This window comes from Trachemys scripta, chromosome 9, assembly GCF_013100865.1.
Source record: "Trachemys scripta elegans isolate TJP31775 chromosome 9, CAS_Tse_1.0, whole genome shotgun sequence".
Lineage (NCBI taxonomy): Eukaryota > Metazoa > Chordata > Testudines > Emydidae > Trachemys > Trachemys scripta.
This window is the reverse complement of record NC_048306.1, coordinates 3,177,935-3,195,681: the sequence shown is the minus strand read 5'-3', so window position 1 is coordinate 3,195,681 and position 17,747 is coordinate 3,177,935. Positions and strand designations below refer to the sequence as shown.

At 40.1% G+C, this 17,747-nt stretch overlaps 1 protein-coding gene across 2 annotated transcripts in view; it reads right to left on the bottom strand.

Annotated features, from left to right (window-relative positions):
- The window catches only part of STK26 (serine/threonine kinase 26), a 56,179-nt gene that overhangs the window by 12,385 nt on the left and 26,047 nt on the right, over positions 1–17,747 (bottom strand). For both annotated transcript variants that reach the window (XM_034780955.1, XM_034780956.1), the window contains exons 2-3: positions 8,502–8,732; positions 18–74 (exon numbers count right to left, since the gene is read on the bottom strand). In XM_034780955.1, the coding sequence (XP_034636846.1) occupies positions 18–74; positions 8,502–8,732 (288 nt within the window). The remainder of the gene's footprint in view (positions 1–17; positions 75–8,501; positions 8,733–17,747) is intronic.

The window sequence follows — 17,747 nt, the reverse complement described above, 5'->3', positions numbered from 1 at the left end:
TAAATTATAATACTTACAAGATCTAAAGCGGATCCTCCACCCAAGTATTCCATTATTATCCATAACTTTGTGCCCTATAAATAAAGAAATATGGTGAGACTAGGCACATAAATTGGTTTGAATGTTGTAAAGAATTATTTTTACTGCACTGGAAAACACTATCACTTATTTCAAGGTACTATTTAGGTACACTGCGTTAATAACAGACCCCTCCCCAAATGCAACAGTCCAGTAACTATAAAGTTATTCTTCATTATATTTGGCAAGAGACACTAACAGGCGGCAGCATTTCCTCCAAGAATGCTCAGGCTACCAAAGACAATTAATTTTATTTCCATTTCTAAGCACAATAATAGCTTTTCATATTTTATATCTACGGTGCTATTAGATGAAGCAATGTGGTTTAATAAACAGGAAAATACTTTGAAAAATCTTTTTTAGCACCTCCAAAATTAAGCGAAAATATCCACTTCTTTTCAGTTCTAGGTTTTTGCACTAAAAATTAGTAACATGTAAATAAAAAGACCACACACTTTTTCAGCACACACTTGAATGAAATTTACTGAACTTTTTTCAGAGTAGCAGCCGTGTTAATCTGTATCCGCAAAAAGAAGAACAAATTTGCTAGTCTCTAAGGTGCCACAAGTACTCCTGTTCTTCTATTTATTGAACTATATCACTTGAGTCAAAAACCACATACTGAATTGTAAGGAATTACAAAGGTTGAGTATTGTTGCGACTCGCACATGGTTACTGTCATTCAAATTAGATGCAGTGTGGTTTTTTTTAATCCATTCAGTCAGTCCACTATCCTAAGAATCCCTTTTGAGTGCTATATTCTGCATGACTCTCAAAAACCCTTTCCACAGAAGTTGAGAGATTGAACATGCCCTTGGAGATACTTGTAAACAGCAACAAGAAGAGGATGTAGCTGCGAGATGCAGGTACCACCAGTAAGCCACAGACTAAACTGTTGCTTCAGATGGATCCAGTCATCTATAAAGCAAATCAGACAACTAAGTCCTCAGCAGCTAAGAATTATTGGTGCCATTTGAAATAGACTCACCCGAAACACTTTTCTTGTGCATTACTTGGCTATTGCTGTATGGCTCATGTGCACTCTGCTGTAGAAAAGAGCCTTCAACCAGTAGCTAAATAACTCTTTGAAGAAGAGCTCGTCTCTTCCTACACGTTTATATGGTACCTAGCACATCTGAGACATTCCCACAGTGAAGTCATTCTGGCACTGTGAAAGTGGCTCTACTGCTGTAATGCAAAGCAGTCCTACATAAGGTGGTACAGGAGAAGACTAATCCTGGACCTTAGACCAAAGCAAATTAATTGTTGTCTACCTAAAGATAAAAGTCCATTCAGAGGTCAGATAGGATAATATTAAGATGCACCTTTCATTTGTGCATTCTTGAGAACTTGCTTCTCAGCAACCAAGCAGACCTCACTAGCACCAGTTGAAGGCCCATTTCATCCTCCACTCCCAGTTCATAAATTTAGGTGAAAGCCTAGAAATGCTTGGCATTTAATCGGTTGAGATGTCCATGTATTACAGTACCAGACCCTTCAATACTGAGTAATCACTCTGAAGTTCCATGTACAGGAAGTCCGAAGTTCTTAAGACAATCATTTGTGGATGCTGAGGTAGCCCTTAGTCTGTAGTTTAAGAAGATGGTTGGTTCATATAGAGCAAGAATCTGATGTCCGATCTACTAATATACAACTGCAAACACATTTTATTCCATTTTTTCCTACACTTCCATGAAAAAAGGCTCAAGTGTTAAGACATGAGCAAATTCTATGGGCTGCAGTTCTTGTAAATATTGGGATGGTGAAGAAAGATACCCAGTACATTCTGATTAAAAAACCATACCATTAGTAAGAAAACAACAAAAATAAGTCAATTTACAATATTACAGTATGCTGTGTAAATCTCAAGCAATTCATTTACTAGCACTAGCCCAATACAGTTCCAGTTTATGATATCATTACTTTCAAAAGCCTTTCTATGCTCTATGTTGGCTTTTCCCTTACTCCATTTCCTGAAAATTTATAAAAACCTAAAGGAAACCCAACAAGCAAATAAAGGTGCAGTTTTTGAATGCACCATGTCCAGTTACTGAACAGGGTACATTTTGTTAAGACATACTGAATTTAAAAAAACCCCAGCATTTATGTTACAAGTCTATTCCAATATTATGAGATCAGCAGGGAAGGGCTCGCTAATTTTAGCACTATTCATAAAGCCCAACTTTGTAAGTTGGGAAAAAACTTGTAATGAACTCAAATTTCAGGCAAACACTGTGGTCTCACAAATATGTTTGGATGGATTTTACTGTTATTTGAAAACACTGAATAGTGAAAATGAATAAGTGCTGTGTTTTTAAAATAATGTCGCAAAGAAATCATTACTATACAGTATAACTGAGCATGTCTAATTTTCACCCAGGCATACGAGAATCCTTCTTTCCAGCTATTTTAGGCCAAGAAAATATATACATATAGAAAGTGCATGCATATGCACATGCTGTGGGGCAAGAGGCATGTCCTTGTATGTTCTTGTACTGCACCTAGTACAACGAGGCCTCAATTGTGACTGGAGTCTCTGGGTGCTCCTACAAGTGTAAATAATACTACTACAAATTAAACCAGTAATAACTGCAGATAATTTAGAGCTGGTCTTAGTCGCGAATAAAAATGAGTAAGTGTTGGCCATGATAGGAACTACAGAATCAAACATTTGATTTCTAACTTCCAACATGAGGGTTGGTGGGAGGAGAAACACCATCAAGCAAATATTTTAGAATCATCTAGCTCCAGAGAAGATTTATATCTACAGGGGTCAGACTGAATAAGTGGAGGTACTGTCCCAAGCTTCGTCTCTGCTTGCATTGCTAAGAAGATGCTACATGCAGACTTGTAGCTCTTACAGGACTATTATCCCTCTTTCTTGCAGGCTTTGATTAGAAGTGATAGTTTATAATTTTGACATTTGAATGATCAGGCTTCAGGAAAAGCCTCACTAAGATGACAGACACCTCTCAGCTGTCTATTTTTCAGCTGTCTTCCTCTCAGGGAGCCTTCACTGCATTGCTTTACACCGTCCACTTTGGAAGGTTCTCGCTACAATCATAAGTGCTTGAATCTCTCTCTTTTTTTTTTTAATAATACAATGAAAGCTTAGATCTGCAGCCCCCAGGGAAAAGTACTGGTTACCAGACAAATTCAACCCCTGTAATCTACTCTACACCATCATATAAAGGGCTAAGATTATATTACAAATTTAAAACTTATTACATGTAAAAACTTTGTTAATACAGCTGGGAGGCTGCACAATTAAGCATTCATGGATCAGAAAGTGAGAAAGTCGTTATGAAAGTGCACAACTTTTCTCTGCTTCTTCATTACAATGCAGTATTTGAGTAAATGATCTGAAGTCATCCTAGATACATTAGGGACAGACCAATGATCTCGTTCATCATAGTTAGAGACTAGTTCAAACTTTCAAAGGACAATGAGGGCACCACTAAAAGTTTAATAAAAACAACTAGGATTTCAAACTGTTATGGTTAACTCAATAGCAACTAAAAGTTTTTCTCCATGTTTCAAGGAAAATTAATGAGTAACCATTCAGATGAAGACAACTGTTTCTACTTCAAAAATGTTGGGCTGTTTAAGGGTCTGCTCCTTTGTCACAATGTCTGGAAACTGGATTCAATTTCACCTCAAGAGTCACGAAGGAAGCAGATCTTATCTTGTACTCATAGTTTTAAAGACTAAAATGTCTAATAGTTAGACAAGTTTAAAAACAAGACAAGATGTACACCTGGTGGTCATCTGTCCATACTTTCAGTTTGACATGCAAGCTGTAGACCGAGTGCAGCCCATTAACTCAGTATAAGAGGAGCTTATAGAAAGAGTGTACGTAGCCCAGCAAAAGTTTAAAATACAGTAAGTCAAATCGTATGAATAAAGACACCCGTTTTTGTTTCAGTTTCTGCTCTGCAGCAGGAAGAGTCTGGAAAAACGTAATTGCAGCTAACAAGATAAAACCAGCAGCGCAATCAAAGGCTGGGCCACTCCCTTCACAAGTCTGGTTCTGCCTCCCGAGCTGCAAAAAAACCACTGTAAGGGATCCAGTGCAGAAGAGAAGATGCCTGTTTAGAAAAAGCTTAAAATCTAAGTACACGGAGGATGAGAGGTGAGAAGGATTAAAAAAAAAAATAATAATAAAAAAAAATAAAAATAAAAAAATGATCCCCAATAGTTAGGTTTATTATAAAGCAATCACACAAGGTTGCAGGACAGAGGCAAAATTCTGTGTTCTCTGAGAAAAAGGGAAGTCATCTGCAGTTAGTTCTCTCACTGTTAATCCCAGTCGCCCAGACTCAATTCCCCTTTTTCTATGGGAATGGAAGTGACAGCAAGCCCATGAAGTGTTAGGACCCTTGTTTATGTCATTTGCAACATTTTTTGAATAGCATCTAGGGACCAAGACTTGGTCTGTATTACTGAACTAAGCTGAACCAGTTAAAGTGTAAATTAAGCCAGTTTAAATGCATCTCCATTAGGAGTGTTCACTGCAGTTTTTAAACACTTCAATTTCATTGGTGCAAGCTTTTTAATACAGACAAACCCCAACATACAAGGAACTTCTAATGTTAGCAGTTTTCACCTTTAAGAAGGAAAAAAACTCATTTTAAAATAGAAACCAGTTTAGATTACCATCTATTTCATAGGCATGACTTGAAGGAAGGTGGATTGGCTAGAAAGACCCTACCCTCTATGGTTCTACTGGACATCCATGTATTCAGAACCTTCCCAGTCAGAGACTGGATACACTATGGCATTATTCTCTTTATTAGGGAACTCGAATAATGGTCAATTTAGTCTTTTTTTTCTGGATTTAGAAGAAAACAGCAAGTGTGGGGGTAAGGGGAATTCAACCTTTCAGTTTAGTAAGAACACTAATATAGTGCTAAAACTTAAGATCCAAAATAAAACTTCCATTTCCAGGATTATTTCTGCTGATCTCTAAATACAAAATTAATACAATTTTCATCAACACAGATTCCTGTGATAACATTATTTCAATGCTTTGGGTGAAATCCTTGCCTCATTGGCTTCCATGGTGCCAGTATATCACCCTTGTTGCAACAAGAGGTGTTAAAACGTATTTACATTGCTTTAAGGTTTGTTTAGACCTTTACATACAAAATCCTTTTTAGTTTACAACCACAAGCATTTTACTGTGTCTCACAGTTCCCCGGCATAGCTATCTAAAGCATCAGAAAAGCACAATCTCACCAAGGTTTTTCTGGCACAACAGCCATTTTTGGAATAAGACAATGATCTGTGGCAGATACCAAGTCATTTAAAAAGATCAGTCTGAAAGTCTCGTTTCCTTCTAAAAACGCCTGTAATTACTAAAATTAAAAAGTAGCAAAAAATGTTTAATCCATTTGGCAACACTGTGCCCACTCTATGCCACTGCCAGTAACTTTCTTTCTCCCACTAAAAAGATCCCTGTAATTAGTAGTTGGGGACTAACAAAACCTTTAATTTTTTTTTCTAAACCAAGATATCATTTAAGGGGTCCTATCAGAGTTTTTCTTCTGAAATGTGTTAATTTTAAACAAAAATTGTATTGACGGAGTCCCTTTAAGGTAACAGTCTCTCTCTCTCTCACACATCTATAGATGTATTTACTCATCTAACTGCAGGGAGCAGTCAGCCCGTGAAGCCACTGATCATGCTAGTCAAGCTGGATGAGGAAGATCTTTGTTGACCCCATTCTTAAAGGAATTTCTCAAGAAGGAGCTAGACATTAACCAAACTACAAAAAACCCTTCAGACAATATAGAGAAGTTTATTTTTTCCTGAAGAGAATTTAGGAAGTCTGAAAAGCAGCTATTAGGCTAGGATTAATCTTTAAAGACTTCAGAATTTACTGAGTCATTATAGTAATGGAAAACTGAAGGCACTCAAGCTGGAAAGGAAAATATTGCTGCAATAGTAGTTCTGTATTTGCCAGCAATTTTTGTAATAAAAATATTAAGCTAATTCCAGCCAAAAGTTTACAACTGCTAGAGCATTGAGGGAAAATCCTCCCCCCGCCCCCCTTTATACTACTGTGTGAAAAGAGGAAGATACTAAAGTGTGAAATATCAGAGGGGGAGCCGTGTTAGTCTGGATCTGTAAAAAGCAACGAGTGGCACCTTATAGACCCATGCATCTGATGAAGTGGGTATTCACCCACGAAAGCTCATGTTCCAATACATCTGTTAGTCTATAAGGTGCCACAGGACCCTCTGTTGCTTTTTAAAGTGTGAAAGACTTGAGTAACAATACTTAGGACAAGTTTGAGTTAGACCCTTCAAGGCTACTTCAACAGTGATGGGTGTGTTTACATTTTTTTTTTTTAAAAGCTCATGAATATAGAAGTATAAATCTTATTTAGCTTTCCCAGATCTGGGGTATGTTTTTTCCCTAATACCTACTTTTAAAAAAAATAGCATTAGTACAAACAGATACATCTCTCCAAACTCTTTGTATATTCATGGCTTACAAAACTAACTTTTTAAAGTAAATTATTTCTGTGTTTAGAGTTTGTGAAAACTATGCACCATGGAGAAATCTGACACAGGACTCAAAAGTAGAGTATTTTCACCAACACACTTATCTTTATCTGTTTGCTCTTCAGGGCAAACATCTGGCCTTCTGGGTGCCTAAAGCTCAGAAGACTAAGTTTGGCAGATTCACGGCTGGATGACACTCAGGACATAGGGGAAATAAGGAACTGGGGGCAGACTGCTACACCAGTACCCATAAAACTGCTCTAATGGGGGCTTTCCCAGCTGGATTCACAGCCAGTTGGGGGAAGAACCTGCTGCTGCTAAGACAACAGAGCATGAATAGGCAAGCTCGGAGCCTTATTGCTATACACCAGTAATTACACCCTTTAAGAACAAGGCAGCTGAAGACAACCATACTGACGACGTGTATCCACTTCTGATAGGGGAAAACAAGCCCATGGAATAGGGAACAGCCAAGGAAACAACAAAGCCTCCATGGCTTTATCTTTGGGTCAAACCAAGCATCAGCTCCTTGGCGTACATGATTTTTAAAAGCCATAGGCATTTAGTAGGCAAGTTAGATTAGGATGTTTTGGCAATTTAAACCAAAAGAAAAAACCTGACCACTACGTAAGAACTAGTTCTCCAAGTAACCTGCTCCTATATCAACGCTCTTAAAAAGAGACAGAGCTCATACAATAATGCAACATCTCGAAGAAACCAGTTATTGTCTTTGGAACAATCTGAATTTCAAGAATGCCCTAAACATAGAGTCTGAGCTAACCTGCTGGCTTTACTAAAAAGAGCACTCCTTTAGAATGCTGCCAATGGCTTCACTCTTGAAAATGACCTTGGTAACATTAAAAACAAAAACATCCCATTTCTGTCTAAAAATTTTGTACCTATTATAGGTCACTAAGTAACATTTAGTAAATCTGAAAAGTAAGCAGAAGAGAGATTCCCCTAACTTTCCTCTAGTTTGTTTATTTTGTGCATTTGACAGCACTTTGTGTATAGATAGTTCAGCTGTTTTGCTAATGGTCACTTCCTGTCTCACGCACTAGCTGAAAACAGCACCCATGCACTACTCGTGTACACACTCTTCCTAAAACTTTGATTAGTATTTACCTGTAACAACAGAGCTTCTGTAGCATCAAAATTTTGCCTATGAGGGCATCTTTTCTTCCCGAGCACCAGACCAAATGAACAAGTGGCTTGGGGAGAGAAGGAACACATCTGAGAGAGCCCCTACAGGGCCATGGAATGTGAGACCCCTATATGGGGCAAAGAATCCCAGAGGCCAAGTGCAACAGTAGGAGCAGGAGAGATCCTCTGCCCAGCTCCCTTCACAGGACCCAGAATCCTGGCCTGGGTGAGATAGTAGCGATCTTCTGTCTCAAAGCCAACTCCTGCAGCAAGAGCAGCCAGGCAGAGAGACAAGTATATGGGGGGCGAGAGGGGGAGAGAAACGGGGACGGGGGACAGGCAGGAGCATCACTCACTGGGAGATACAGAGGAAGTGGGAAGGACCACAAGTTTCAGTGTTGTAGTGCTGCTTGCCAAGGTCGATGAAAGGGGAGACACCTGTAGACAACCCAAAGTTGTTGGGGGGCGGCAAGCCCCAGCACATTTTTTTTTTTTAAACTGTGGCTCTGGGACATTCCAAAAGACCCTTCAAAAAACATTGGCAGCAGGATCAGAAAACCTGAATAAAAGCACTGAAAGAAGACCCACAGCAGAATACTGATAAGGTGCTCTATCCACTGCCAGAAAACTTATTAGTCTTTTTTCCAAAAAAATTCAAGTTGACAGGACAGTGCTTCTTTAACTTTGAATTTTCTTAAATTGCGGCTTTCAAAACAATGAAAAGACAGGATAAGACTTTCCCAGTGAACTTGGAGCAATGGTATACATTACCTTTAAATATGAGCCATAGTATTTTGTTACATAAGGACTATCACACTGACTTAAGACCGTTATCTCTTGCTGTATGTCCTCTATTTCATCTTCCGCTTCCTCAAGGTCTATGATTTTTATAGCAACCACTTGCTGCGTTCGATTATCAATTCCTTTAAAGACTTCACCAAATGAGCCTTTTCCAATGCGTTCTAATTTTGTGAACAGTTCTTCTGGGTCTGCTCTATAGTTCTAGAAAAAAAGAAAGGAAAGGAAAGATTGACAATAAGTAAAACAACTTGTTTACAAAGACTAACCCTCCTCATTCCCCAAAAAGCAAATCATGAAGCAAACATTCCCCCCCACTAGCACTGGTCAAGTTATGTGGTATTGCTATGCATTAATACACTGTTATCAGAAAATTAAGCTTAACTTCTGTTGACCTACTAAATTACAGTATATCTTGTGCATTAAAGGCAAGGGCCTAATCATCTGCTCCTATAAGCAACAGACAGGAAGGAGCCAGGCAGGCAGGAAAATTAACCTCTGAATTTCCTCACAAAGCATCCCCTAAAGTGAAAGGAAGTGTTGGCACTATGTGAATTTCCAACGGTATAGTCATGCAACAGGCTGGGGAAAAAGTCTAGAAGTCCAGGGCAAGTAGAAGTGCTATCATCAATATCTGGGAAAATAAAAAGGGAACTGCCTTCAGGACAGTCTACCACTGCAATGAACTTAAACAAGATCATGCCAATATATGGAACAAAGCACATCTGATACAGGTAGGATGCATGGCCCACGTGTATATGTTTCTAGCCGGATCAGGCTATTCTCTACTAGCTTCAAAGGGAACCAGGAACCAAAATCATCATCTCCAGTCTCAGACAACAGGTAGCAGCAAAGGGGGAGGGATAGCTCAGTGGTTTGAGCATTGGCCTGCTAAATCCATGGTTGTGAGTTCAATCCTTGAGGGGGCCACTTAGAGATCTGGGGCAAAAATCAGTATTTGGACCTGCTAGTGAAGGCAGGGGGCTGGACTCGATGACTTTTCGAGGTCCCTTCCAGCTCTATGAGATAGGTATATCTCCGTATATATTTATTTTTGACTAGACTAGTGCTATTTTGAATGATCACATCTAGATTTCACACAAGGTAGACCACAGCATTACAATGTATTCTTGTCTTTGAGATAGTTATTTAGTCTTAGTTCTGAGTCTTTAAACTTGGTGCAAGAGTGACATTTTGTATTGCACTTGAGAACAAAACTAAACATACCATCAAGTCACAGACAAACTAAAAAAAACAAAACAAAAGTAGATTGCCAGTACAATCACCAAAAACAGCATAAGAAGGATATCTTCAGATAGTCCCAACAACATTTCGTTAAGTCAGAATAAGATCACAGTCCAAACACTGGGACAGCCATGTTTTCTTGTCAGTCAAAGAAATCTGAAGCATTGGGTGCTTGTGGAAAAGTGACTGGAGACTTTTCTCCTAGCCAGCCATACAAAACTACAGCAGGGCTTCAAGAGATAGTGCTGTGGTGACCAACAACTGCACCGTCTGTTGCTTCTCACATGCTGGAGGCCATTTGGGTGCTCCCATGTGTAGGTGTGACAGTCTTACAGAAAGCATTTAGATGTGGTCGTGAGGCAAAGCCTCTCTCTTTGGTGAACATAGAAATTGCATAGTGGATCACACCCAAGGGCCTGTCTGTTATTGTTTATTACCATAAAGCCTATATAGCCCTAGTCATGGACCAGGTCCCCACTGTGCTAGGAGCAAACACAGACCAAAGATAGATTGTAAACGCTTTGGAGCAGGAACTATAACATCTAGTCCAGCATTCTGTCTCGGATAGTGGCCAGCAACAGGTGCTTCAGAGGAAGGTGCAAAACCTGCAGTAGGCAGATGTTGTATAATCTGCCTCCCCACAAGAGGTCTCATCCTGGTCCCTAAGGGTATGTCTACACTGCAGCTGGGAGCAAGACTCCCAGCCTGGATAGACAGACTCATGCTAGCAAGACTCAAGTTGGCGTGCTAAGAATAGCTGCAGATTTTGTGGCACCAGTGGAGGCTCAGAAGAGCCACCCAAGCTCAAGCCCACCCCAATCCCTTGGTCCGACGAGCCTGTGGGGCTAGCCAGAGCCTCTGCCAGTGTCACAACATCCACACAGTTATTTTCAGCTTGCTAGCGCAAGCCCCACTAACACAAGTCTGTCTACCTGGGTTGGGAAGCTCACCTCCAATGGCAATGTGGACAGAAGCAATCTCTAACTACTAGGGTAAGCCTGAAAGCATGAGGTTTAAAGACAAAATTTTCAAAGGGATACTAATAATGACAACTCTGGATATTCTTGATATCCCTATAAAGGTTCAAACCTTTTTTTGAACCTTGCTACATTCTTGGTACACTTCCTATGGCAGTGATTTCCACAGTCCAATTTTTCACACAATGCATATTTCTTTCTGATCAGTTATCAGATTAGTATAATATGGAGACTAAGGAATCCATGAAAAGGAGAAAGGAGGCCCCATTTACTCCCATTCAAAACCTCTCTGGATGTTAATAAGGCCATCCTCTGTCGCAGAAGAAACACTAAACCAGAGACCAAGGACTAAGGTGTCAACGGGTAAAATGCTCTGGACAAGCTTCCCATCGAGCCGCTGTCTTAGTTTTCTTCCACACTCATCACTTTTTACCCCTTTTACTTGGTACATCAAATCACCATCCTCCTCCGATTCACATCCCTCCCGAAAAACTCACTTCTTCAAAGCCTGTCAGCACGAATCCATGACTAAAAATACAAGTGAATCTAAAATTTACAAAGAGATAAAATCTGGAGCGTGTAAAAACGCATTTCCATTTAGATATAAATTCTGATAGCATCAAAAAGGAGTTTAGTTCTATATTAGATTTAAAAAGCAATTTGCAAGCAGCAGATTTCATAGGGTGACCAGACAGCAAGTGTGAAAAATCGGGAGGGGGGTGGGGGGTAATAGGAGCCTATATAAGAAAAAGACCCAAAATTCGTGATTGTCCCTATAAAATCAGGACATCTGGTCACCCTAAGATTTTATCTCCCACTTTGACCAGCTGCAGCCTTATTTCGTATACCCGTATCTTTTCCACCCTCTTATTATTCTGTGGTTTTCTGTCCTTTGTGTCCAAGTTTAGGCTGCAAGTTCCACAGGGCCAGGACATCATCACTATATCTTCCTGTAAAATCCCATGCACTCATCTGTTGCTACATGGAATAGGAAGTCCTGTAGTTTGCCTCTTAAATTGGGTTGGTGGTGGTGGTTTGTCTACATGCATATCATGCAGGTTTCACAAAGATTTCAGCTCCTTTAATGTGACTAAGAAACGCCGCATTTCTAAAACTCTGTACGGGACCTGTTACTAAGTTGCCACAAAGTATAAGCCAGTATTATCAGTGTAGCCAACTTAGGAAAAGGCTTTAAGTGGCATGTCTGGAACGCTATTTCAAGGACTGCCTTCAGGGCTTCCCATGAGCCACAGTGAAAGTTGTTTGAATATTATTTTTGTTATAATCTTAACCTAAGATAGATATCGTGAGGGAGGAGGACGTCCAGGCTTTTGTTTAAAGGAATATTTGGTGGATGAAAATGGGTTCAGCGCTTATTCTGAGATTTCAGGGAAGTCCTGTGCCTCATCATTGCTGCTGAAGAGGCATATAAACCGGTTTCCCTATTCTGATGAGAATTGTTCTTTGTCTCCCACTGCTGGACACAATTATTTGGTCTTGTCATGATGGTAAAACACTGAGTGAACCATAATAACTAGGTCTATATTTCTTTTTAAAAGTACTGGATTAAAATTTCTCTTTTTGGTACTTTCAAGTAAATATGGTGATAGTCAGGAACAACTGATGGTATTCTAGTTGACTGACAGATTTAACCCAGTGATTACCAGTTTTTTTTGTTTTTTTTTTGTAGAGACCCGCTTTGAGTGCACTAGTGTAGTGTACTCAGTCTGCCAAATTTCCTACAAACTGAGACTGGTGACATGAGAAATGAACTACATTTTATTTTTAAGGAAGAAACTGGAACAAGAACACATTAGCTTCCCAGGTGTTGTATTTTGTTTTTTTGTAATAGTTTCCCACCCAATCCATCAACAAAATTTCTCCTTCCCTTAATTCTCTCCACCTGTTTTCCAGATTGCAGCAGCAGCACCACCACAAAGGGAGAAGGAGAGCCTCAGAAAGAAGTGTGCCAACAGCAGGAGCTGGGAGCCTCCTTCACCTGCTTGGCAGGAGGCAGAAACAGTAGTGGGAGGAACCCCCAAGCCATCTTCCACCCAGCCAGGAGGCAGATAGCTCCTGGTGAAGGTATTTCACTGTATGGCAAGCACTTCTAAGTGTCACAGTCCCTACCATCAGGGGTTTAGCTGTGTACACATGCAGCTTTGAGTCTAATGGATCGGATACCTTACATGAAACAAGCTGGGTTGTCCGCCTAGTACCCAGCAAGCAGGTGTGAATGAGTAAAAGCTACTTCAGATTCCAAGGATTAGGTGGTCATGAAGAATGAATTGCCTACTCATGCCTGGAAGTCGACAAGCAAGGTCAAGGATGAGGCACAGTGGCAAGACAGAATAGGAAAACTTGTATTATATTTAGTCTGTGGATAAAAAAAATCAATCAATTTTAACCTTGGACTTCTGCATCCAAGCAGGCAGTCTTATTTCACTTGACTATCACAATGCAAATGTTCTCTATTTTATAATTAAGGTTCCATTCATATTTCTATTTCCAGTGGGTTATGTCTAGGATACAAAAGATGTACGTTTTGCACAGGAATATCTGAAGTCTAGATTTCTGTGAAAGTCTCATCTGGTCACAAAATAGTGACACTCACTTGTTTTGTACTCTTGTAACTCAAAAAGATAGTCTCTGGCAGGGAATCAGTCTATAATGTAAATACTTTAGATATTTTGGAAGAAGACAGCTGACACAGTAAGTTTTAGAATCTGAAAGAGAAAGGAAATAGCCTAGGCCTCAGAGCAGTTAGCAGAAGTTTTATTTTGCCCATGAGAGACTGACAGATAGCAAATCCTTTACAGCAGGAAAAGCCATTTTCCTAACTCCACCAGCTGGAAGGAGACATCAGCCAGTCTGGGCTGCCATATGAGAACACAGAATTCAAACAGAACTCTGGTGCACAATATAATTATATACACATTTAAAAAAAAATCATCTGATGCCCATTGGCCCAAGAACTAGAGTTGGGTCCATACTAGAGAAGTTGCTGAAAGATTTCCACCAGTGCAACTTTAGGTTCATCTAAACAGACAGCAGACAAACTCCTTCTATAATGAGGCACTCTTCACAAGTCACTTCACCTCTGTGCCTCCATTTCCCATCTGTAAAACAATGCTGACGCTCTTTTGTGATTGAGGGATGAAAAACTCTGTATAAATATTACCAACTCCTTAGTTCACATCTGGGTCTTGTCTGGGCTGAGTCCGTCAGATAACCTACACCATCCATAACGGAGTTGCAATCACACACTAAGAGCCCCCGTCTTGCATTATGATCCACACAGGTGAAGCAATGAGGTGAATGGAGTTCACCAGTGCTCCCCCTAAGGCATTCAAATGGCAGAACCTGACAAAATGGAGACAGAGCTGGGTGTCACCTGCACATTGGAGGCAATGCAGTAGAATGTGTCTACTATCTCAGTGACCTGACAAACACAGAGCATGAGAGAATCAACACGGAAGCTTGATCACCCAATACTAAGAAGCTCTGTATCACAGACAAGTTTAACACCAGACTGAATGGGTCACAAACCCGAGACTTGATGTACAACTAAAGCTGCCTCACTACAAATCCTGGATAACCTTCCCTCCAAAATGGGGATTCAAGAGAGTAAAGAGATTGAAGAGACGTTAACATCAAGAGATGGTTTCTTCAGTAGAGGATGATCATCATCCTCTTAAGCAATACTTACTCATTGCCCTCAGAGAGGGATCACAAAAATTCCCTTCAATATCAGGTTCAGCACCAGCCAAAAAAAGATAAGGGTCCAGCTTTCTGAAGCTCCCCAGGCACCTTCCAAGATCACTGTGAGCATCACCTGCTGTTTTCCCCCTCCCTCAATAGTGTTATCCTGCCACAAAGACATTCACTCTGGATCGAAGTATTCTTATGCATGAAGCAACTTAAATACTTCCATTAATGTTGAATACTTGGTTGTTACCAAGCGGAGACAACCTGGATTAACAAGGCTAGCCATCTGGAACAGTTTAGCTGATCCACATTTTTGCATTTGCTACAGCTGAAGTGAAGAAGTCCTTCTTCCCCTTCAGTACAGCCATGGCATAGAACTTCAAAATTTCCCTATCAGAACCAGTCAGACTCAGCCTGACATTTTTCTACTGGCACTCCAGCTGCCTTCCCATGCATTTTAGGGTCAGATCACTTGCATATTATAGTGACCTATGAGGATGAAACATGGGAAGAGACGGCTTAGGAGAGAAGATTATAATATTGTTCTACCAGACCATTAATAGTGTGCGGCTTATCTACAAAACACTGTTCTTCCTCAGAGCCATCTGAAACCCAGACTTGTACCACAAGTAGTCAAGACTTCTACTTTCTGTCTCACAAAAGAGACCTGCCTAGCATCATGCTAGAAAATCTGTTTGGCCTCAGAGATTGTGATCTACTGAATCACCAACACCATTTCCTGAAGTACCTTGGTTTTGCTTCCTCTTGTGCGTGGAGGAGGGGGAACTCCCATCAGTCTAGAACTGGCCAGCCAAGACCCTGCTTTTGCTCAGGAGATCAGACAAGGCAACAGCTGGAGATAGCACAGCTCCAGGCCTCAGTGCTTGGAAGGACAGTATTCTGCTTCATTCAGTTATTGCAATTCCAGTATACTGCACTTCAGAGAACAGTTGCTTAATAAGTTTCCCTTCACTGACAGTACATAGAAGTGTGGCGTGGAAAACAACCCACACAACAAATCTCTAAAGGGAAGCAGTCCAAATGAATTAAAATAGGCTCTCTTCACCAGGTGCACAAGAGTTCAAAGAAGGGAGGTGTCTCCACCTACTAACAAGACTACTTGAAATGGACCTGTGAACCAGACCGTGGCTAGATGAAGCTAGCAACCTTTCCCTATCAACTTGTTAAAAGCAAGAAAGAACAAAAACTCACAATAGACTAAAAAAAGCAGCTTCTAGCTTTGGGATACATTTCTGGAAAAAGTCAAATGCCTCATGATGTAAAGTAAATGTGCCTCCATGCTGCAATCTTTTCTATCTACTTCTCCAAACCTTCTTTCCGTGCCTAACTACTCCTGCTATTACACAATGTTCCAGATGTATGGCCATGCACACTATCACCTTCTTGACAAGCTCCAGAGGAATTCAAGCTCTTAAGCCTCTCCAAGCAACATAAACAGTTGTCAGTAAACAACTAGCTGCTCTCCCGGTCAAAAGTCAGTTGACACCAATATATTTATCAAGAAACACAAATGCCAAGGATCTGGGCAATAGTTTTCCACAGTGTTAACCTCATTAATCCTAGATAGTAAAGCAGTTCTTAAGCGGATACTTTCAAAAACATTCTAAAATTCAGATCATTACGTGTCCTTTAAAACTCTGACAGCTACTGAAATTCAACATTTAGAATCATAGAATATCAGGGTTGGCAGGGACTTCAGGAGGTATCTAGTCCAACCCCCTGCTCAAAGCAGGACTAATCCCCAGACAGATTTTTACGCCAGTTCCCTTGGTTTAGCAGGCCAATGCTCAAACCACTGAGCTATCCCCCCCATGTATATTCATGGCATCTGAGATATTCCTTCTAAATTTCAGTTTGAATTCAATGTATTCATGCTCGATTATAAATTTAATATATTTGGAATACAGTTCTATAATCAAAATGTAGTTACTCTTTCACAAGATATTTCTAAACACCAAAAGTCAATTACCCCAATGCTGCTAACCAGGAATGTATTTTGCATAAGCAATGTGTGTCAGAAAATCAGTTCCTAGTACTACTGGGACCAACGAATAAAGCACAAGACATTTACCACAGTTTCAGTCTATGCCAATATAAATAGAACATGTATGACAGAAGACAGAAGAGGAGGTATAATGTCTAAAACTAATTTTTTTTTTAAATTAAATTCTCTGGTTTCTACTTCTCTAAAACCCCGGACATACAGGTCACAGGTTCTGGTTTTCTTTTTAAAAAGCAGCATTCCTCCTATTATGAAAAAAATCCAATAGTTTATTAAAATGCACAGTCTAACTTGCAAAGAAATATGATTGTGCGATAATCCCAGCTTGCCAAATTGTTCCCCCTTAGGAAGCAAGCTGATAATCATGAAGCTTTGTTTCTTCTGGTTCTAGAAGGCTAAAAATTCTGATGGAATTTTCCAACTCTCAATCTTGCTGTCAAATCTTCCCCAGGATTGGGACACTATGGAATCTGGCAGTCACAGGTACAAAATGAAAGCCTGCTCTTATTACATGACTTGTACTATTTTTCATTACATTTGGAGTAAGAGGAGCATGAATGTGCATCTTTCATACAGAGAGAATACCAGAAGAACCTAACTCACTGGAAGGGGACAGAAACTGACAAATAGTTTGATCTGTGTGCTTAGCTCCATGTTAGTCATTGTGTTCCTTGCCACTGATCAGGGCAGAAGTAAATAAAATCCATAGGGACACTTTCCACTAAGACCAGGTCTATGCTTGAAAGGCTTTGCCAGTTTAGATATACCAAAATATTATGCGAGCAAAGTGCTTCTCATCTGGACAGGCTATACTAGCAAAACGATGCTGCCAAAAACACAGTTTATTTGAGCCCTCCTCACCTTCACCCCCCAAGTAAGTTTGCAAAAGTGTAGTTTTGCCAGTATAACCACATGTACGCTAAGGTATTTGCCAGTACAGTTGTGTCTCAAAATCAGACCTCATTACACCCTGACCAATACAGCTACATTGGCAAAAAAGTGTGACATGTACAACTGGCCTAAGGATGAGACTGAAGAGATCTTCAGCAGAGCTTGGGAGCTCTTTTCTTCATGAGAAGCTTCTCTTTAAGCTCCTTGCATTATGTTAGTATTGTTTACAGAAACAATAGGCCTGGTTAGGCCTCAACTGGAGTATTGTGTCCAGTTCTGGGCACCGCATTTCAAGAAAGATGTGGAGAAATTGGAAAGGGTCCAGAGAAGAGCAACAAGAATGATTAAAGGTATTGAGAACATGACCTATGAAGG